Raw genomic sequence first — 24,544 nt, 5'->3', positions numbered from 1 at the left:
TTCCATTATATAGAAGATAAAATTATAAAATAATGAAGCTGAAAAGAAGAGGGAAAGAAAGGTAATGGATCACGAAGGTAGACTTAGGGAAATCAGAGACTTATTAAAATGCAATAACATTTGTATCATAGGAGTCCCAGAAAATGAAGAGAGAGAAAAGGGGGCAGAAGGTTTATTTGAACAAATTATAGATGAAAACTTCCCTAATATGGGGAAGGACGCAGACATCAAAACCCAAGAAGCACAGAGAACTCCCGTTAAATTCAACAAAGGCCAACATTGCCAATACATATCATAGTCAAATTCACAAAATACACAGACAAGGAAAGAATCCTGAAAGCAGCAAGAGAAAAAAAAGTCCTTAACCTACAAGAGAAGACAGATCAGATTCACAGCAGATTCGTCCACAGAAACTTGGCAGGCCAGAAGAAAGGATATACTCAACAAGCTGAGTGGGGAAAAATAGGCAGCCAGGAATTCTTTATCCAGCAGACTGTCATTCAGAATGAAGGAGAGATAAAGAGTTTTTCAGACAAACAAAAACTAAACTTTAAGGGGAACTCTTTGAGTGGAGAAAAAAGACCAAAAGCAACAAAGACTAGAAAAGACCACAGAACATTATGAGAAAAACAAACTCTACAGGTAGCACCATGACACTAAATTCTTACCTTTCAATAATCGCTCAAAATGTAAATGAACCAAATGTGCCAATCAAAAGACATAGGATATCAGAATGGATTAAAAAAAAAAACAAGATTCATTTATATGTTGCCTGTAATAGACTCATTTTAGACCTAAAGACACCAGCAGATTGAAAGTGAGGGAATGGAGACCATCTATCATGCTAATGGACATCAGAAGAAAGCTGGAGTAGCCATACTTCTTTATGACAAACTAGATTTTAAAACGAAGACTGTAACAAGAGATGAATAAGGGCATTATATCATAATTAAGGGGTCTATCCATCAAGAGGATCTTGCAATGGTAAATATTTATGCCCCCAAATTGGGAGCACCCAAATGTATACATCAATTAATAAAAGATATAAAGAGACTCATTGATAATAACACAAACAGTAGGGGACTTTAACATCCCACTTACAGCAATGAACAGATTATCTAGGCAGAAGATCAACAAGGGAACAAGGGCTTTGAATGACATACTGGACCAGATGGACCTAACAGATATATAGAGAACATTTCATCCTAAAGCAGCAGACTACATATTCTTCTTGAGTGCACATGGAATATTCTACAGAATAGATCACATCCTGGGTCACAAATCAGCCCTCAACAAGTACAAAGAGATTGAGATATCATGCATATTTTCAGACCAAAATAATATGAAACTGGAAGTCAACCACAAGAAAAATTTGGAAAGATCTCAAACACATGGAGGTTAAAGAACATCCTACCAAAGAATAAATGGGCTATGGTGCCTGGGTGGCTCAGTGGGTTATGTGTCTGACTTCAGCCCAGGTCATGATCTTGGGGTCCTGGGATCAATCCACACATCGAGCTCCCCCTCAGCAGGGAGTCTGCTTGACCCTATTCCCATGTCCCACACCTCACTTGTGCTCTCTCTCACTCTCAAATAAAGAAATGAAATCTTAAAAAAAAAGAATGAATGGGTTAACCAAAAATTAAAGAAGGATTTAAAAAATACATGGAAACAAATGAAAATGAAACCACAAGAGCCCAAAACTGTTAGGATGCAGCAAAGGGAGTTCTAAGAGGGAAGTACATTGCAATACAGACCTACCTGGAAAAACAAAAGTCTCAAACACAAAACATAAACTTAAACCTAAAGGAGCTAGAAATGGAATAGGAAATAAAGCCTAAAGCCAGCAGAATAAGGGAAATAATAAGACTGCAGCCAAAATATATGACACAGAAACAAAACAGTAGAATGGAATTAAAAAACTGAGAGCTGGTTTTTCAAAATAATTAACAAAATTGATAAACACCTAGTCAGATATTCAAAAAGAAAGGGAAAGGACACAAACAGATAAAATCAGGAATGAAAGAGAAGAGATCACAACCAACACCACAGAAAAACAAACAATTATAAAAGAATACTATGAAAAATTATCTGTCAACAAATTAGGCAATCTGGAAGACATGCATAAATTACTACCAAAACTAGAGCAGGAAGAAATAGGAAATCTGAACATACCCATAGACAGGAAAGAAATTGAGGCAGTAATCAAAAATCTCCCAACAAACATGAGCACACACTTATCTCCCAAAGGTTTTGAACCATTGTGTTTTCATTTTCATTTGTTTCCAAGTACCAAGTATTTAAAAGAATTAATACATATTCTTCTGAAAATACATCACAAAACTAGAAGTGGAAGGAAAACTTACAAACTCATTCTATGGGGCCAGCATTACCTGGATCCTAAAACCAGACAAAGACCCCATTAAAAAGGAAAATTACAGTACAATATCCCTGATGAACATGGAAGCAAAAATTCTCACCAAGATACTAGCTAATAGGCTTCAACAGTGCATTAAAAGGATTATTCACCATGACCAAGTGGGATTTATTCCTGGGCTGCGGGAATGGTTCAACATCCACAGATCAGTCAACATGATACACCACATTAATAAGAAAGGATAAGAACGATATGATCTTCTCAAAAGATGCAGAAAAAGCATTTGACAAAATACAGCACCCTTTCCTGATAAAAATACTCCACAAAGTAGGAATAGAGGGAACACACTTCGACATCATAATGTCCATATATGAAAGAGCCATAGCTAATATTATCCTCAATTGGGAAAAAATGAGAGCCTTTCCCCTATAGTCAGGATGAAGACAAGAATATCCACTCTACAAATTACCATTTAACTCAGTACTGGAAGTCTTAGCCTCAGCCATCAGACAACAAAAAGAAATGAAAGGCATCTAAATCGACAACGAAGAAGTAAACTTTTCACGATTTGCAGATGAAATGACATCCTCTCTGGAAAAACCAAAAGATTCCACCAAAAAATTGCTAGAACTCACAGAGGAATTCAGCAAAGTGGCAGGATAGGAAATCAAAGTGCAGAAATCTGTTACATTTCTTTTTTATTTAAATTGAATTTGCATAAGCAATAGCACAGAGGACCACAGAAGAAGGAGGGAAATCTGAAGGGGGAGAAATCAGAGAGGGAGATGAACCATGAGAGACTATGGACCCCAGGAAACAAACCAAGGGCTTTGGAGGGGAGGAAGTGGGGGAAGGAGATAACAGGGTGATGGGTATTAAGGAGGGCACATGTTGTGATGAACACTGGGTGTCATGCGTAACTGATGAACTGCTGAACACTACATCAAAAGCTAATGATGTACTTACTATACAGTGGCTAACTGAACATAATAAAAAAATTAAAGTTCAATAATTCAACTGATAAATTATTGAACACTACATCTGAAACTAATGATGTACTCTATGTTAGCTAATTGAATTTAAATTAAAAAAATAAATTCAATTAACAAATACTGTATTACTTTCAAGGTAGAGTTCAGTGATGCATCAGTTGTATATAACACCCAGTGTTCATTACATCAGGTGCCTTCCTTAATACCCATCACCCAGTTACCCCATCCCTCCACACCTCCTCCCCTCCAGCAAAACCTTTGGTTTCTTTCCTATGATTAAGAGTCTCTTAGGGTTTATCTCCCTCTCTGATTTCATCTGGTTTTATTTTTTCCTCTCTTCCTCTATGATCCTCTGTTTTCTTCTTAAATTCCACGTGTCAGTGAGATCATATGATAATAGTCTTTCTCGGACTTATTTTGCTTAGCATAATACCAGCGTCTCTGTCATGTTCCTGACCTTAAGGGAAAAGCTCTCAGTTTTTCCCTGTTGAGGATGATATTCTCTGTGGGCTTTTTGTAGATGGCTTTTATGATATTGAGGTATGTTCCCTCTATCCTTACACTGCGGAGAGTTTTAATCAAGAAAGAATGCTGTATTTTGCCAAATGATTTTTCTGCATCAATTGAGAGGATCGGTTCTTGTCCTTTCTTTCACTACTATAGTGAATCACACTGATTGATTTGTGGATGTTGAACCACCCCTGCAGCCCAGGAATAAATCCCACTTGGTCATGGTGAGTAATCCTTTTAATGGACTGTTGGATCCTATTAGCTAGTATCTTGGTGAGAATTTTTGCTTCCATGTTCATCAGGGATATTGGACTGTAATTTTCCTTTTTAGTGGGGTCTCTGTCTGGTTTTAGGATCAAGGTAATGCTGGCCTCATAGAATGAGTTTGTAAGTTTTCCTTCCATTTCTATTTTGTGAAGCAGTTTCAGAGGAATAGGTATTAATTCTTCTATAAATGTTTGGTAGAGGGCGCCTGGGTGGCTCAGTTGGTTAAGTGACTGCCTTCGGCTCAGGTCATGATCCTGGAGTCCCGGGATCGAGTCCCACATCGGGCTCCCTGCTCGGCAGTGAGTCTGCTTCTCCCTCTGACCCTCCCCTCTCTCATGCTCTCTCTATCTCATTCTCTCTCTCAAATAAATAAATAAAATCTTTAAAAAAAATGTTTGGTAGAATTCGACTGGGAAGCCATCTGGCCCTGGGTTCTTGTTTGTTGGGAAATTTTTAATTGTTTCTTAAATGTCTTTGCCAGTTATGGGTCTGTTCATGTTTTCTATTTCTTTCTGTTTCAGTTTTGGTAGTTTATAAATTTCTAGGAATGCATCCAGTTCTTCCAGATTGCCTAATTTGTTGGCATATAGTTGCTCATAATATGTTTTTATAATTATTCGTATTTCTTGGGTGTTGGTTGTAATTTCTCCTCTTTCATTCATGATTTTATTTATTTGGGTCCCCTCTCTTTTCTTTTTTGAAAAGTCTGGCCAGGGGTTTATTGACCTTATTAATTCTTTCAAAGAACCAACTCCTACTTTTGTTGATCTATTCTACTGTTCTTTTGGTTTCTATTTCATTGATTTTTGTTCTAATGTTTATTAATTCTCTTCTCCTACTGGATTTAGGCTTTATTTGCTGTTCTTTCTCCAGCTCCCTTAGTTGTAAGATTAGGTTGTGTATTTGAGACCTTTCTTATTTCTTGAGAAAGGCTTGTATTGCTATTTACTTCCCTCTTAGGACCACCTTTGCTTCTGCCCTAAGGTTTTTGTTGTTGTTTGTTTATCTGTTTGTTTTTTGCAGCTGGACCCTTGGCGCCAGAAGTGAGAACCCCCTGGGGCTTGCCCCCTCCCACGTTCCTCACTGAGACAGTGAAAAAACAATAAGAGTAGTGGTATTTCACTGGCGGCCCACAAGGCTGGTGGACTCCACTCTGCCCCCCACCCTGGGACAGAGGGATGCCCGGGGACATCCCACTTATCGCCCAAAGGTTTTGAACCATTGTGTTTTCATTTTCATTTGTTTCCATGAGTTTTTTTAATTCTTCCTTAGTTTCCTGGCTGACCCAGTCATTCTTTAGCAGGATGCTCTTTAACCTCCAAGTATTTGAGTTCCTTTCAAATTTCCTCTTGTGATTCCATTCAAGTTTCAAAGCATTGTGGTCTGAAAATATGCAGGGAATAACCCCCATCTTTTGGTACTGGTTGAGACCTGATTTGTGAGCCAGTATGTGACCTATTCTGGAGAATGTTCCATGTGCACTTGAGAAGAATGTGTATTATGTTGCTTTAAGATGGAAAGCTCTGAACATATCTTTGAAGTCCATCTGGTCCAGTGTGTCACTCAAAGCCCTTGTTTCCTTTTAATCTTCTGCTTAGATGATCCGTCCAATGCTGTGAGTGGGGTGCTGAAGTCTTGTATTATTATCAATGTGTTTCTTTAATCTTGTTATTAATTGGTTTATATAATTGGCTGGTCCCATGTTAGGGGCATAAATATTTACAATTGTTGTATCTTCTTGTTGGATAGACCCTTTAATTATGATATAGTGTTCTTCATCTCTTATTACAGTCTATGATTTAAAATCTAGTTTGTCTGGTATAAGGACAGATACTGCAGCTTTTTTTGAATGCCATTACCGTGATAAATGGTTTTCCACCCCCACACTTTCAATCTGGATCTAAAAGATTCTAAAATGAGTCTTTTGTAGACAGCAGATGGATAGATCTTGCTTTTTTATCCGATCTGATAACCTGTGTATTTTGATTGGAGCACCTAGCCCATTTACATTCAGAGCAACTATTGAAAGATATGAATTTAGTGCCATTGTATAACCTGTACAGTCACTGTTTCTGTATACTGGCTCTGTCCTTTTCTGGTCTATGTTACTTTTAGGCTCTCTCTTCACTAAGGATCCCCTTTAATATTTCTTGCAGGGCTAGTTTAGTGATCACAAATTCTTTTAGTTTCTGTTTGTCCTGGAAGCTCCTTATCGCTCCTTCCTTTTTGAATGACAGCCCTGCTGGACAAAGTATTCTTGGCTGCATGTTCTTCTCATTTAGCTCCTGAATATATCAAGCCACTCCTTTCTGGTCTGCCAGGTCTCTATGGATAGGTCTGCTGCCAGCCTTATGTGTCTAACCTTGTAGGTTAAGGACCTCTTTTCCTGAGCAGCTTCCAGGATTTTCTCTTTATCTCTAAAATTTGCAAGCTTCACTATATGCTGAAGTGTTGACCATTTTTACTGAATTTGAGAGGGAGGGGTTCTTTCTACCTCCTGGACTTGAATACCTATTTCCTTCCCCAGATTAAGGAAGTTCTCAGTTATGATTTGCTCAAATATACCTTCTGCCCCTCTCTCTCTTTCCTCTTCTTCTGGGACCCCAATTATTCTAATACTGTTTTGCTTTATGGTATCACATATCTCTCAATTTCTCCCCCTCATGATCCAGTAGTTGATTATCTTTTTCTCAGTTTCTTTATTCTCCATTATTCTGTCTTCTATATCACTAATTCTCCCTTCTGCAACATTTATCCTAGTAGTTCGAGCCTCCATTTTTTATTGCATCTCATTATTAGCCTTTTTATTTCAACATGATTAGATTTTAGTTCTTTTATTTCTCCAGAAAGGGATTTCCTAGTGTCTTCTCTGTTTTTTCAAGCCCAACTAGTATCTTTATAATCATTATTTTGAACTCTAGTTCCACAATCTTTCTTACATCTATACTGATTAAGTCCCTGACAGTCAGTACTCTTCTCTTTTGGGGGAATGATTCCTTCTATCTTGTCATTCTGTCCAGAGAAGAATACACGCACGAGAGAACAAAATACTAAAATAGCAAAAACTACCCCCAGAGAAATATAGACTAAACAAATCAGAAGGGACCAGAAACTGAAAAGAGAGAGAATAGAATCAGACAGGTGAACAGAACAGAGCAATAAATAGATTCCAGGTGTATTTTGATCTGCTTGTTAGAAGAAACTAGATCCCAAAATTGTAAAGAAAGATATACGTATACAAAAATAAAATTATATACAATAAAAGGATAGAATGTAATTGTTAAAATGAAAATTAAAAAATACTTTTAAAAAGTTGATAAAATAAGAAATTAGTTGAAAAGGAAAAAATATTAAAGTTGAAAGACTAAAGAATCATGAGAGGAAAAAAAACATGAATTCTATATATTATTTTCCCCTAGTGCTGCAGTTTTGCAGTTCTCTGTGATCTCAAATCTCTGGGCCAGAGATTCCTGCACTGCCAGGAATTTCTTTCTGGAAGGGGGCAAGATGGCGGCAGAGTAGGGGACCTCGTTTCATCCAGTCCCTCGAATTTAGCTGGATATCTATCAAACCATTCTGAGCACACATGAATTCAACCTGAGATGTAAGATTTATCTGGATCTCCACAAGCAGAAAAATGACTGCTTTTTGCAAGGTAGGAGGTGCAGAACCTTGAATCTTCAAGGGAAATATCCGAAGTTAAGTGGAGAGGGGAGGGAGCCTCCATAAGCCAGCCACTGGAAAGTGATATAGCACCAGAGCAAAAAAAACAGGACCCTTGGAAATCTGCTCTAGTGAGAGGCGCTCCCTTCTGAAAAGGGCACAGGGGGCAAATAGGGCAGAATTTGAGGTGAATCACTGTGGTCTCAGGATTCCAGGAGACTCAGAAGGAATGGGGGAGTCTAAACTGATAGAGTGCCCAAGCAGGGGAGTGGGGAGACTGGTTATGGTCAGTGAGCCCAGAGGGAACTTTCAGTTCCAGTCACCATAAACCACAAGCTGAGCCAGTAGGAAGACCGCATTCTGCCTGACCACCCTGAAAAGGACGAGAAGGTATGGGCTGTCTAATTTCCTAGGGGAGAAATAGAACAGCTTGTGCCCATGAGAGGGACAGCTCTTGGGGCAGTGTGGCCCATGAAGGGATGCTGGCGCAGCACCCAGCTGTGGAAGAGGGTACATGTGCAAGCCCATGGCTGCTAGAAATTGCAAAGTCACAAAGTGCAGAGATGCTCACGGATCCCCATGACTCTTGCGGGAGAGGGGCAGTGGGCATGAATTTCATGAGTCTGTGGAGGTTGGTAGTGCAGAGGTGGAGATGGATTGGCCTGTAGGACTTGTTGGGGGGCTACCACAATGTTTAGGCTCTGGGCTGGAGATTCCTGCACTGCCATATTTGCTCTGACCCTCTAAAGAGAAGTGGAAAGATGTCAGGGAACAAAATCCATGCAGCCAACCAGATTACATTAAGCCCACACCCGTGACAAGGGGAGGGGCAACTCCACCCAGGCAAAGATGCCTAAGAAACCCAGCAGCAGGCCCCTCCCCCAGAAGACAGACTGGAAGAACAGGTGAATGATAAGCTTATTTCCCACAGGACTGTAAAACTCCAGCACCAGGGGAAAATAACAGGGAGCTCCAGGTGTTCCCTCACGACTCACTTATACTTCAGGCTAAAATTTTACATTTCTTTTTTAGTTTCTTTTCTTATTCTTTTTTTTTTTTTTGTAACCCTGCTCCCATTTCAAAAGAATTCATATTTCCCAACCTATGTTTTTAAGTCACTTCTTAACTTTTATTTTCTTTTTCACATATATCTTTTATAGATTTATACCCCATACTAGCCCGTTTTTCATTCTATTCAATTTTATCTTGATATATACATAATTTCTGATTTCTTTGCAATTTTTGAATATAGTGTCTTCTAACACACAGACCAAAAATCAAGCAGGAATAGGCAGATTACCCTGCTGTGTCCACCCTGAGAGATTATAATCTCTCTCCCCACCTCCCCCTCTTTTTTTCTCTCTCTCTCTCTTTTCTTTTTTCTTTTGTCTTACTGATTTGGATCATCTTGGCTTTGGTGGCATATCTGTGGTAGCGTTCGACCACTTCAGATTTTTTTCTATGGTGCATTTTGCTTGGGGCGTGGTTGAGATTTTGGACTCTGTCCATTCCCTCAATGATCCCTCAACAGAATGAGGAGGAGGAGGAACTCCCAACAAAGAAAATAACCAGAGGCAATGTCCTCTGCCACAGAACTAATGGATATAGATATAAGTATGATGGCAGAGATAGACTTCAAGATAGCAATCATGAAGTCAATAATAGCTAGGGTGAAGAAAAGCATTAGTGACAATATAGAAACTCTAAGGGCAGAAATGAGATCTAATCAGGCCGAAATTAAAAATGTTATGAATGAGATGCAGTCTAAACTGGATACTCTAACAGCCAGGGTAAATGAGGCAGAAGAACAAATTAGAGACCTAGAAGATAAGCTGACAGAAAGGAAAGAAACTGAGGAAGATAGGGATGGGCACTAGTAGCCCATGGAAATAAACTTAGAGAGGTCAATGACACAATGAACATTCCAATGTCAGAATTATTAGTATCCCTGAGGGGGTGGAGAGAGAGAGGGCCGGAGGTATAACTGAGCAAATCATAGATGAGAACTTCCCTAATCTGGAAACAAGCATTCGTGTCCAAGAGGCAGAGAGGACCCCTCCAAAACCAATAAAAATATATCAACACCCTGACATATAATGGTGAAGCTTATAAATCTTAGAGCCAAGGAAACCTATCCTGAGAGCAGCTGGGGGAAGAGATTTCTTGCATAGAGAGGAGGAACATCAGAATAACATCAGACCTATCCACAGAGACCTGGCAAGCCAGAAAGGGCTGGCAAGACATATTCAGATACTAAATGAGAAGAACATGCAGCCAAAAATACTTTATCCAGCAAGGCTGTCATTCAGAATGGACAGAGAGAAAAAGAGCTTCCAGGACCAGCAGAAACTGAAAGAATATGTGACCACCAAGCCAGCCCTGCAAGAAACATTAAGGGGGATTCTATAAAAGAAGAAAGATCCCAAGAGTAATATGCACCAGAAATTAACACAGACAATCTATAGAAACAGGGACTTTACAGGCAATATCATGGCATTAAATTCATATCTTTCAAAAGTTACTCTCAAAGTGAATGGCCTAAATGCGCCATGAAATGGCACAGGGTTTCAGATTGGAGAAAAAAGCAGGACCCATCCATATGCTGTCTACAAGAGACTCATTTTGAACCTAAAGACACATCCAGACTGAAAGTGAGGGGATGGAGAACGATTTATCATGGTAATGGCATTCAAAAAAGCTGGGGTAGCAATTCTCATAAGAGACTAATTAGATTTTAAACCAAATACTGTAGTAAAAGATGTAGGGAGACACTATATCATACTTAAAGGGGCTATCCAACAAGACAATCTAACAATCGTAAATACGTATGCCCCCAATGGGAGCAGCAACATAAGCCAACCAATAACAAAAATAATTATATTGATAATAATACATTAATAGTAAGAGACATCATCGTAGATATATACAGAACATTCCACCCTAAAACAACAGAATACTCATTCTTTTCTAATGCAGACAGAACTTTCTCCAGAATAGATCATATACTGGCTCACAGATCAGTACCAAAAGATGGGGGTTATTCCCTGCATATTTTCAGACCAAAATGCTTTGAAACTGGAACTCAACCACAAGGAAAAATTTAGAAGGAATGCAAACACGTGGAGGTTAAAAAGCATCCTGCTAAAGAATGGATGGGTCAACCAGGAAATTAAAGAGGAACTTAAACAATTCATGCAAACCAATGAAAATGAAAACACATTGGCTCACAACCTAGGGTACACTGCAAAGGCGGCCCTTAGAAGGAAGTACATAGCCAACCATGCCTCTCTCAAAAAGGTAGAAATATTCCAAATGCACAAGTTAACCTTACAACTAAAGGATCTGGAGAAAGAACAGCAAATAAAGCCTAAACCAAGCAGGAGAAGAGAAATAATAAAGATTAGAGAAGAAATCAATGAAATAGAAACTGGAAGAACAGTAGAAGAGATCAATGAAACTAGAAGTTGGTTTGTTGAAAGAATTAATAAGATCAATAAACATCTGGCCAGACTTACCCAAAATAAAAGAGAATGGACCCAAATTAATAAAATCATGAATGAAAGGGGAGAAATCACAACTAGTACCAAGAAATAGAGACAATTATTAGAACTTATTACCATCAGCTATATGCCAAAAGCTCTGCAATCTGGAAAAAAAATGGATGCTTTCCTGGAAACTTATAAACTACAAAGACTGAAACAGGAAGAGGTAGAACATCTGAACAGACAAGTAACCAGCAAGGAAATTGAAGCAGAAATCAGAAATCTCCCAAAAAACAAGAGTCCAGGGCCAGGTGGCTTCCCAGGGGAATTCTACCAAACATTTAAAGAAGAAATCCTACCTATTCTACTGCAGCTGTTCCAAAAAAATAGAAATGGAAGGAAAACTTCCAAACTTGTTGTATGAGGCCAGCATTAACTTGATTCCCAAACAAGACAAAGACCCCATCAAAAAGGAGAATTACAACCAATATCCCTGATGAACATGGAGCCAAAATACTCACCAAGATACTAGCTAATAGGATCCAACAGTACATTGAAAGGATTATTCAGCACGACCAAGTGGAATTTATTCCTGGGATGCAAGAATGGTTCAACATTCAGAAATCAATCAACATGATAGAGTACATTAATAAAAGAAAAGACAAGAACCATACGATCCTCTCAATTGATGCAGAAAAAGCATTTGACAAAATACAGCATCCTTTCTTGATTAAAACTCTCAAAGTATAGGGATAGAGGGAACATACCTTAATATCATAAATCCATCTATGAAAAGCCCACAGTGAATATCATTCTCAATAGGGAAAAAATGAGAGCTTTTCTCTTAAGATCAGGAACATGACAGGGATGCCCACTCTCACCACTATCATTCAACATAGTACTAGAAGTCCTAGCAACAGCAATAAAAGAACAAAAAGAAATAAAAGCATTCAAATTGGCAAAAGGTAGTCAAACTCTCTCTTTTCGCAGATGACATGATACTTTATGTGGAAAACCCAAAAGACTCCACCCCCAAATTCCTAGAACTCATACAGCAATTCAGCAACATGGCAGGATACAAAAATCAATGCACAGAAATTAGTTGCATGTCTATGCACTAACAATGAGACTGAAGAAACAGAAATTTTAAAAAATCGATCCCATTTACAATAGCACCAAAAACCATAAGACACCTAGGAATAAACCTAACCAAAGAGGGAAAGAATCTATACTCTAGAAATCACAGAACACTTATGAAAGAAGCTGAGGAAGACACAAAGAGATGGAAAAACATTCCATGCTCATGGATTGGAAGAATAAACATTGTGAAAATATCTATGCTGCCCAGAGCAATCTACACTTTCAATGCCATCCCCATCAAAATACCATTGGCATTTTTCATGGAGTGGGAACAAACAATCCTATAATTTGTATGGAACCAGAAAAACCCCGAATTGCCAGGGAATTGTTGAAAAAGAAAACCAAAGCTGGGGGTATCACAATGCTTGACTTAAAGCTATATTACAAAGCTGTGATCAAGGCAGCATGTTATTGGCACAAGAACAGACATAGATCAATGGAACAGAGTAGAGTCTCCAGAAATGGACCCTCAACTCTATGGTCAACTAATCTTCAACAAATCAGTAATGAATATCCAGTGGAAAAAAATCTCTTCAACAAATGGTATTGGGAAAGTTGGACAGCCACATGCAGAAGAATGAAACTAGACCATTCTCTTACACCATACACAAAGATAAATTCAAAATGGATGAAACTCCTCAATGTGAGACAGGAATCCATCAAAATCCTAGTGGAGAACATAGGCAGCAACCCCTTCAACATTGTCTTTCAAGATATGTCTTTCTTTCAAGATATGTCTCTAAAGGCAACTTCTTTCAAGACATGTCTCTAAAGGCAAGGGAAACAAAAGCAAAAATGAACTATTGGGATTTCATCAAGATAAAAAGCCTTTGCACAGCAAAGGAAACAGTCAACAAAACTAAGAGGCAACCCACAGAATGGGAGAAGATATTTGCAAATGACACTATAGATAAAGGGTTGGCATCCAAGATCTATAAAGAACTTCTCAAACTCAACACCCAAAAAACAAATAATCCAGTCAAAAAATGGGCAGAAGACATGAACAGACACTTCTCCAAAGAAGACATACAAATGACTAACAGACACATGAAAAAATGTTCAACAACACTAGCCATCAGGGAAATACAAACCAAAACCACAATGAGATACCACCTTACACCAGTTAGAATCACAAAAATAAACAAGACAGCAAACAAGTGTTGGCCAGGATGTGGAGAAAGGGGAACTCTCTTGCACTGTGGTGTAAGCTGGCACAGCCATTCTGGAAAACAGTATGGAGATGCCTCTAGACATTAAAAATAGAGCTACCCTACTACCCACCAATTGCACGACTAGGTATTTACCCCAAAAATACAGATGTAGTGAAAAGAAGGGGACATGCTCCCCAGTGTTCATAGCAGCAATGTCCATGATGGCCAAACTGTGGAAGGAGCCAAGATGCCCTTCAACAGACGAATGGATAAAGAAGATACAGTTCATATATACAATGGAATATTACTCAGCCATCAGAAAGGATAAATACCTACCATTTGCATCGACATAGATAGAACTGAAGGGGATTATGTTAAGTGAAATAAGTCAAGCAGAGAAAGACAATTATCATATGGTTTCATCATATGTGGAATATAAGGAATAGCGTGGAGGACCACAGGGGAAGGGAGGGAATACTGAATGGAAAGAAATCAGAGAGGGAGACAAACCATGAGAGATTGTGGACCCTGGGAACCAAAGTGAGGGTTACAGAAGGGAGGGAGGTGGGGGATCAGGTAACGGGGTGATAGATATTAGGCACGTGTTGTGATGAGCACTAGGTGTTATACCCAACTCTTGAATCACTGAACACTACATCAATATTTTTGATGTACTATATGTTTGCTAATTAAACATAATAAAAAATTTTAAATAATAAAAATAAAAATAAAATTTTTCAATGAAAACAAACAAACAAAAAACACTTGGTATTAGGATGTTCCTGCTGATCTTCTGGTGGAGGGTTCTGTTATGCTGATTCTCAGGTGTCTTTGCCCCGTCAGAATCGCACTGCCCTTGCCAGGAGGCCAGGCTCGTTGTGAATGCCTTCAGACTGCTCTATGTGGCTTTTGTTCCCTGAAAGCTTTCTGCACCACTTTAGAGGATGAAAATCAAAATGGCGGTCTCCCAATCTCCAGCTGGGGATCTGAAATATTGCACTCACCACCTCTTCAGTGAGTCTTCACAGAAAAGTAGTCAATCACTCTTGTCTCCCTGCTTCCATCTACACTCTGTGTTCACCCAACCTGTGACAAAGAATTTTTATCTCAGGCTCCTGACCCCATTTTGAGTCTCCAAACTTTACAGACTCCTGTGGCATGCACCTTCACCACTCCCCCTGGGGGACAGAGAGGAGTCTTGCCACGGTTCTGTCTCTTGTTGGGCCCCTGCTTGGAGAGTGGTTGCCTGACCGACCAAGGTTTATGACTTATGGCAACACAGCTGAAAGCCCATTCCTGGGCTCTCTGTTTGCAGTTGGCTTCCCTACTCCACTGTTTGGGAACTCTGCAGCACTCAGGCACCCCCATTTTTTTTGTGACTTTAGGGAGCCTGAGACCACACTGTTCCACCTAGGATTCTGCCCACTTTGCCACCTGAGTGCCTCAGACAGGAATATCCCTCACTGGAGCAGACATCTAAAAGTTTTGATTTTACTGCTATATCACTTTCCAGTAGCGGGCTTATGGAGGTTCCCTCCCCCGCCCCCATGGTTTATCTTGATATACGGCCTGGGATTCCTTGCAAAAAGTAGTTGGTTTTCTATTTGTAGAATTGCAGCAATTCTTTTCTTAGATCTCCAGTTGAGTTCACAGGTGTTCAGAAAGATTTGATAGCTATGTAGATGAATTCCAGAGGCCAGACAAAATTAGGGTCCCCTACTCCTCTGCCATCTTCCTCTTAAATCTGTTACATTTGTATACACCACTAATGAAGCAGCAGATACAGAAACCAAGGAATCAATCCCATTTGCAATTGCACCAAAAATGGTAAGATACTTAGGAATATATCTAACTAAAGAAGTAAAAAATCTATACTCTGAAAACAATAGAACACTTATGAAAGAAATGGAAGAGGACGCAAATAAATGGAAAAACATTCCGTGCTCATGGTTTTGAAGAACAAACATTGTTAAAATTTCTATACTACCCAAAGTAATCTACACATTTAATGCAATCTCTATCAAAATACTACCAGTGTTTTTCACAGAACTAGAACAAACAATCCTATAATTTGAATGGAACAAGAAAAGACACCAAATAGCCGAACAATTGTGAAAAAGAAAAACAAAACTGGAGGCATTACAATTCTGGATTTTAAGCTACGTTACAAAGCTGTAGCCATCAAGACAGTAAGGTACTGGGGTGCCTGGGTGGCTCAGTCAGTTAAGCATCTGCCTTCAGCTTAGGTCATGATGCCAGGGTCCTGGGTTCAAGCCCTGCATTGGGCTCCATGCTCAGTGGGGAGCCTGTTTCACTCTCTCCCTCTGCAGCTCCCCTTGCTTGTGTTCTCTCTCTGTCAAATAAATAAGTAAAATCTTATTTTTTAAAAAAAGACAATATGGTACTGAAACAAAAACAGACATATAGATCAATGGAACAGAACAGAGAACCCAGAAATGGACCCTCAAATCTATGGTCAACCAATCTTCAATAAAGCAGGAAAGAATATCCGAAGGGAAAAAGACAGTCTCTTCAACAATGGTGCCAGGAAAACTGGGCAGCAACATGCAAAAGGATGAAACGAGACCACTTTCTTACACCATAAAACAAAAATAAATTAAAAATCAATGAAAGACTTAAATGTGAGACTTAAATCCTAGAGGAGAACACAGGCAGAAACCTCTTTAACCTCAGCCTTGCAATTTCTTATTAGACATATTGCCTGAGGCAAGGGAAACAAAAGCAAAAGTGAATCATTCAGACTTTATAAGGATAAAAAGCTTCTGCACAGCAAAGGAAACCATCAACAAAACTAAAAGGTAACCAATGGAATAGGAGAAGATATTTGCAAACGACATATCTGATAAAGGGTTAGTATCCAAAACCTATAAAGGACTTATCAAATTCAACAACCAAAAAACAAATAATCCAGTTAAGAACTGGACAGAAGACAAAAATAGACACTTTTCCAAAGAACATACAAATGACTAACAGGCACATGAAAAGATGCTCAACATAACTTATCATCAGGGAAATGTTATGCTAAGCGAAATAAGCCAGCCAGAGAAAGACAAATAGCATACGATTTCACTCATGTAGAATTTAAGAAACAAAACAGATAAACAAAGGCGAAGGGAAGGAAAATAAAATAAGACAAAATCAGAGAAGGAAACAAACCATGAGACTCTTAACTATAGGAAACAAACAGGGTTGCTGGAGGGGAGGTGGGTGGGGGAATGGGGTAACTGGGGGATGGACATTAAAAAGGGCACGTGATGTAGTGAGCATTGGGTGTTACATGCAACTGATGAATCACTAAAGTCTACCTCTGAAACTAATAATACATTATATGTTTTTTAATTGATTTTAAATTTTAAAAAAAGAAAAAAAATTCAAATCTACAACCTAACCATTCATTTTAAGACACTAAAAAAAGAAGAAAGATCTAAACCTAAAGCAGGCAGAAAGAAGGAAATAATACTGGGTAAAGTGTGATTTAATGAAATAAGGAACAGTAAAATATAGAAAAATCAAAGATATTAAAAGTGAGTTCTTTGAATAGATCAACAAAATTGACCAACCTTTAGCCAGATCAACCAAGATAAAAAGAAGAGACTCAAATTACTAGAATCAGAAATGAGACACATTACCACCAACATTGCAGAAATAAAAATAATCATAAATGAATACTATGAACAATAGCACACCAACAAATCAGACAACTAAATAAAATGGATATTTACTCATTTTTCCACCGATGATATACAAACTTAAAAAACACATAAAAAGATGCTCAACTTCAGTCATTATTAGGAAAATTCAAATCAAAAGTACACTGAGATACCACCTCACATCCATTAAGACTAGCTATTATTTAAGAAAAAAAAAACAGAAAAGAAGAAGCATTGGCTAGGATGTAGATAAACTGTAGTTGATAATGAAACTGTGTGTACAGTTCTCCAAAAAATTAAACATAGAATTCCATAAAATCTAACAATTCCACTTTTTGGAAGGTACTCAAAGTAATTAAAAGCAGGACTCAAAGAGATATCTGTACAGACATTAAAGGACAAATATTGTATAATTCTGTTTTCAGGAACTACCTTGAATAGTCAAATTTATAGACAGAAAGTACAATGGTGGTTTCCAGGGGCTGATGGGAGGGGTGATGTGGAGTTACTGTTTCTTAGATACAGGCTTTCAGTTTTGCAAGGTGGGAAAATGGTTCTGTGGATAGATGGTGATGATGGGAGCACAAAAATGTGAACGACTAATACCACTCCACTGTACACTGTAGAATATTTAAGATGGTAAATTTCATGTTATGTGTATTTTCCATAATTTTTTAAACTCTTAGAAGAAAACATAAATATTTATTACCTTGGATTTGGCAAAATATTCTTAGATATGACACCAAAAATATAAACAACAACAACAAATAGATAAATTGGACTTCATCAAAATTAAATCTTCTGTGTTTCAAATGAGAGCAAAAAGAAAGCGAGGAAATGACCAACAGCTTGGGAGAAAATATTTCCAAGTTATATGTCTCATAAGTTACTTATATCCAGAATACATAAAGAATTTACAACTCAATGATAAAAAGATAAAAGCTCACTTAAAATGGATCTTTTCCATTTTCCAGATCCTTATAAAATGGATATAAGCAAACATTTCTTCTGGGAAGATATGCTAACAGCCAATAAGTACATAAAGATACTAAATATCATTAATTCTATTCATATGATATGTCCAGAACAGAGAAATCATCTACAGAGAATGAAGTTGATTAGTGGTTGCCTATGGTTGGTAAGGAGGAGATCTGACAGGTAGTAGAGGACAGGAGAGGACAGGAGAGGGGAGGGGAGGGGAGGGGAGGGGAGGGGAGGGGAGGAGAAGAGAGAAAGAAAGAAAGGTGGGGGGGAAGGGGGGAAGGGGAGGGGAGTGGAGGGGAGGAGAGAAAAGAGATTTCCCACAATAGATTTTAAAGTCTCTTTGTCAGATACAAGTGACAATTTATTACTAATATTGTTACTTACAAATTATATTTTTATTCCCACACAAAATACAATTGATATTCAATAGTTAAAAGCTTACATTCATTGAGGAGTTCATCTGAGCAGTAGTTTTATCATCTATTGGAAACTGATATATCTGGATGCCATTACTAACCAATTCACTCATTATTTTACACTTGAATTTCTGTAAATCATTTTTAGAAATTGTATCTGCTTTGGCAATCAACGGCACAATGTTCACCTGTAAATAAAGAAGCAAACAAAATCTCACCATTGAGGATTTGTTGTTAATCTTGGAATTTTTATGTCAAAACCTCACAATCTCTGACAATAAATTTTTACAACTAGATAATCACTGGCTACTACCATACCTTCTTCACAAAATGGCTTTCCAAAATCATCATTACTTTTGAAGATTAATCTTTTATCAGAATTCAGGTTTAGAAGTTTCAAATTTCTTTTCTCAAACTTTCTTAGACTTTCAACACATTCGGAGTTAGTAAAATGTAAGTAGTAGAATAAGATAGTCAAATTAATTCATCATCAATTTAATTTCTTAAACTAAGTACTAAAAGTCAGAAGAGACTTTCATCAATACTGTACACAAATTAATTTTATCCTTCTACATGTCATTCATTTTCATTACCTTCTCCATAAATCCATCTTTGTAGATATATTTGCTTGTGTTTTCCAAAGGGCACCTAAAATAATAGACCCTTTCCTGTTACCATACTCTGAAGACTGAGTATATGTGTATATGTGCATAATACCTTGCTCACAAATATCTTCATTTGTAATTTGTAAAAAGGTACTATTTCTAAATTGCATATTTGAGGTTGAAATTTTATTCATAAGTTTTTCTTCCTAGTTCTACAATATGATCACTCCTGTCTCCATGCATTTACATTTTAACAATTAAACTTTGTAGAAATTTAAAATGTGCAAAATTATAAAATGTTTTATTGCTGTTAAAGTATCTTATTAAATCATAGCTATACATGTCAAGTTCTGTGATATAGTAAGAGTGCATAAAAGTCAGCTCTAGGTATATTGTTTTTGTTTTAGAGTCTTCAAAGTATATTTAAAAAATCCTTGTACAAATCTAGGGCCTCAATATAACAGTGATGTTCAAATTTTTATCTAATTTTAGAATCTTAAATAATACCTTCCACAGTAAAAAGCACACAACTACTAAGGTAGGTTCAAGTCTAACATAAATATCTTGGATTGTATTGCTGAGAAAGCTATCTTCTAATGATAGTAAAACCTTAACACATAACAAATGACAATTTTCCATGTTAATAATTCTTTAGGTGTTCAGATTTGAGGAATGAAAGTCACTTATTGCAGAAGGGAACTAGGCAACATAGAAGAGAAGACAACAGACACACACACACCACTGCTCATCCCTTCCTGTAAAAAAAAAAAATAGTAATTTTCTATATCTGGAAATTGTTTAATGAAAAGAGCTACCCATAAAATTAAAAGTAAAACTGTGTGTCCCTGTTGACTGAATATAGTAATACTCAAGAAACTGAGGCAGCTCTTGATTTTAACTAGAAATCTAACTTCTTTCAACAACTTGGTGACATATAAGATTAGGTACAAAATTTTTTTCCAGTTTGAACAATACATAGCAAAGGTCAGGCCTTCTTTGATAAAAACAAACCAAATTTTAGAACTTTTTCTCTCTTCAACTTAATAAAGTGTAGAAAAGAACACATGACATAAAAGTTTCTTTCACATGTATATTTACCCTCCATTGGAAAAAATATATACATACATATTACATTCTGAATACTCTGTGATAGGACCATTAGCCAGGATCATGAAAACTTCATGATAGTCAAATTAATTCATTATCAATTTAATTTCTTAAACTGAGTACTAAAAGTCAGAAGAGACTTTCATCAGTACTGTACACTAAATTAATTTAGTGGTACCACACAATCAGTGGTAACAGGTAATGTTAATGGGATTGTTTTGTACTACTGTAGAATGAATTCAATTTTAAAAATACAGACAAATTACCACAACCTCTATGACTTTAATCACAAAAAACCATAAATTTTTATTTTAATATTTTTTAACCTTTATCTTATTTTCCTAATACATACCTAATTAAATTTTTCTGGAAAGCAAACTAAGGTTGAAATTTATCAAATGCTCTTATGTGCTGAATGTATCATCTCTCCCCAGTGCATATCATCTCTCCCCAGACCCTAACCCCCAGTATCTCAGAACAAGACTCTTTAAAGAGGTGATTAAGTGAAAATAAAGTCATTAGAATAGGCGCTAATCCAATGAGACTGGTGTGCTTATCAGAAGAGGAAACACAGACATATAGAAACATCAGATATGTGCAGAGGAAAGACCATGTGAGGACATGGTGACAAGGCAGCCATCTATCATTCAAAAAAAGAGGTTTCAAAAAAAAAAAAAAAACACCTTGGTGACATCTTCATCTTGGACTTCCACTTCCCATAACTGCGAGAAAATTAATTTCTGTTGTTTGAACTACTAAGTTTGTGGTATGTTGCCATGCCATCCCTTGGAAACTAAGAGCAGTGCTTTAAAGATTAACAGAAAAAATTATGTTTGGGGGTGCCTGGATGGCTCAGTTGGCTAAGTGTCTGCCTTCAGCTCATGATCCCAGGGTCCTGGGATCAAGCCCTGAGTTGGGCTCCCCATTCAGGGGAAGCCTGTATCTCCCTCTCTCTCTGCCTGCTGCTCCCCCTGCTTGCACTATCTCCCTCTCTCTGTCAAATAAAGAAATAAAACCTTCTTAAAAAAGAAAAATTATATTTTAACATATTAAAATTAACAAGTTCTTACATGCAAATACCTTCAAATTATACATTATCACAAAATAATTCTCAAATCTTGATAGATTGATGGATTTATTGAACACACCTTACTGTCAATGTTCTTCATAGTTAATAGATCAAGGGACTTCAGAGAATGTCCTGTAGGTGAAATGAAGTAAAGGCACACATGTATACGGGAATCATGGTAGTCAATGAAGGAACGTTTAATTTTCAATTCTTCTTGAAAATAGGCCTCAAATTGAGCATCTACATAGTCAACTACAGGTTGATAGCTGAAAAAAAAGATTATTTCAACAGATTAGCGTGATGGATTAATAACACCTATAGTCTGTCTTTTCACCATTTAATAAATAGTTAACATGGGGGAGCTTGGGATGATGGTGGAGTAGAAAGACACTGGGCTCACCCCATCCCATGTTTACAAGTAAATATCATCCACATCCAAATCAATAAATCAGAGAGAGATCCAAAGACTGGCAAAACAAATTCCACAACTAAATATAGAGAAGAAACTGCATCTAGGGCACATAGGTGGCTCAGTAGGTTAAGCATCTGCCTTTAGCTCAGGTCATGATCCCAGGGTCCTGGGATCAAGCCCCATGTTGGGCTCCCTGCTCCGTGGGAAGACTGCTTGTCCCTCTCTCTCCCCCTCTGACCCTCCCTCTGCTTGTGCTCTCTTTCTCAAATGAATAAATAAAGTCTTAAAAAAAAAAAAGAAGAAGCTGCATCTGAAAGTTTAGGAAGTTCAGAAAAGTAGAGGAAGGCTGCCCACAGGGAGGGAGCTGCACGTGCAGAGAGGGGAGAGAAATAGGTCCTTGCACCACGGAGCACACAGAGGGAAGACAAATCCCCATATCTTTTGGTTTTAAAAACCAGAGGAGCTGAATTCCATGAGTTTGTATAACCACTAGGATTTGGAACCTGGAGCTTTAAATGCCAGCTTACTCAGCACTGGGCAAGCCCAGAGGGCTAGTAATAGCTGTAATAGCTGTGTCACTACCCTTAAGAGACAGCAGCCTGTGCATGGAGGTAATATAAAAAAAATGGCAGTCTACACAATGCTGGGGGCAAACAGGAGACACATCTGTTTTTACTGAGCATGTTGGAGACTTCCCCGAAAATGAGGGAGCTGGCAGATGCCACTTTCCATCATAAACACAGGGCCATCTGCAGGACCGTGGGCTGCACAGACACTAGCTAACTAACTTATTAGCAATGTGCCATGCCCACAAGTTCTCCTGAGGACTCCCACACTCCAATGCTGCCAGCCTCAGTCCTGGGCTCAGGGAAAATTTCATTAAGTTGCATACTGGCCATGCCCAGCTGCTGGGTTCTCAGCCACCATTGCGCACATGACTCAGCTATGCCCACCTACCACCACACACAGTGCCCAGCAACCCACACCCTCTCACACTGAAGTCCAGCCCCCAGCTGCCCCTGCACTTCAAGGGATCCAGCATAAGACTACTGCATAAAGAAAATTTTGCTAAAGCTGCTGCCCCACCTCCAAGTTCTCCGGCAGGTGTAACCCCTAAGAGCTGCATTGCCTAGCTTCCACTAACACCACAGAGAACAAGCACAGCCCACAATAGGCAGAGAGTCAGTGCAGGTGACTGAACTGAAAGGAAAAGTGACTCAGACACAAAAGCAGGATGTAAGCAACACACATAGGATACTCTACTGAAGTGTCAGTTTCCAGTACACAGGGGACAGTGCACAGGGCCTCTTCATAAAGTCACTACTTTCAAGAAGAGAAGACATAGCTGACATTGTTAACACACACAGACACCAAGAGGGAGACAAAATGAGGAGACAGAGAAACTTACCCAAATTGAAAGAATAGGACAAGGCCACAGCCCATTCAAAGCAAAACAAATAAAAGAAACGTGCCTGATAGAGAATTTAAAGCAATGATTATGAGGATTCACTGGAATTGAGAAAATAGTGCAAGACATGAGTAAGAACCTTAACAAAGAGGTAAGGAACAAACAGCAGAGCCAAAGGGCACAATAAACTAAATGAGAAACATGCTTGATGGAATGAACAGAAGAAAGGAAGGAGCAGAGGAATGAATTAGTGACCTAAAAGAAAGAGTAATGGAAGAAAGTAACCAAACTGAACAAAAGAGGAAAAAAAGAATTATGCAAAAGGAAAATAGACTTATGGAACTTAGTGACTCCATCAAACATAGTATCATCCATAGTATAGGACTCCCAGAAGAAGAGAGAAAGGGGGCAGAAAATTTATTTCAAGAAATAATACCTGAAAACTTCCCTAACCTGGGGGAAAAACAGAGATATTCAGATCCAGGAGGCATGGAAAAGTGCCATCAAAATCAACAAAAGTTGGGGGGAAGACCAAGATGGCAGAGGAGTAGGAGACCTAAATTACCTCTGGTCCCAGGAATTCAGCTAGATACAGATCAACCCATGCTGAACACCTATGAACTCAAAAGGAGATCAAAGAAAAGAATAGCAGCAACTCTCTAATCAGAAAAGCGACCACTTTCTGGAAGGTAGGACCTGCGGAGAAATGAATCAGAGGCAATATTTGGGAAGATAGACAGCGGGGGAGGGGGCCTCCGTCAGCTGCTACTGGCAAGTGATAGAGCAGCGGAGCACAAAATCGAAACTTTTAGAAGCTGCTCCGCTGAGGGACGTCGCTCCAGTGGCTAAGCAGGGGGTGGAACACTTGCTGGGACAGTGTGGTCTCAAGACCCTCGGGATCACAGAAAGACCAGGGGTGCCTGAGTGCGGCAGAGCTCCCAGGTATTAGAGCAGGGAAGCCAGCTGCAGAGACGGAGCCGAGAGGTGGGCTCTCAGCTCAGGATTGCCATAAACTGTGATCTGCGGCAGTCAGGCCACTGCTCCTCCAGCAGGGTCCCAACAAGCGGCAGATCTGGGGAGACTCCCCTTTCTCCCCCAGGAGGAGCAGCGCAGGAGCACAACACAGGACTCTGCTGGGTTTAGAGACTCCACACGGGGTCGAGAGACTCCACATGGGGTCGTGAGCCAGAGATAAAAAATGCTCGGTCACAGGCCGGGTGAGCACAGAGTGCGCCAGAGACCGGGGAGATGGGAGTGACTGACTGCTTTTCTCTGGGGCTCAATGAGGAG

The 24,544-nt window shown here is 38.7% G+C and overlaps 1 protein-coding gene across 1 annotated transcript in view; it reads right to left on the bottom strand.

The window, feature by feature from the left end:
* Positions 1–24,544, bottom strand: part of SEPTIN14 (septin 14) — a 53,535-nt gene that overhangs the window by 22,129 nt on the left and 6,862 nt on the right. The window contains exons 3-4 of the mRNA XM_025864644.2: positions 21,514–21,700; positions 18,680–18,841 (exon numbers count right to left, since the gene is read on the bottom strand). Of these exons, the coding sequence (XP_025720429.1) occupies positions 18,680–18,841; positions 21,514–21,700 (349 nt within the window). The remainder of the gene's footprint in view (positions 1–18,679; positions 18,842–21,513; positions 21,701–24,544) is intronic.

The sequence above is a fragment of the Callorhinus ursinus genome, unplaced genomic scaffold (genome assembly GCF_003265705.2).
Source record: "Callorhinus ursinus isolate GAN/ISIS: 27379988/994484 unplaced genomic scaffold, GSC_fseal_2.0 scaffold55, whole genome shotgun sequence".
NCBI classification, from domain to species: domain Eukaryota; kingdom Metazoa; phylum Chordata; class Mammalia; order Carnivora; family Otariidae; genus Callorhinus; species Callorhinus ursinus.
The sequence above is the reverse complement of the archived record's forward strand: the minus strand, read 5'-3'. Positions and strand labels throughout refer to the sequence as shown.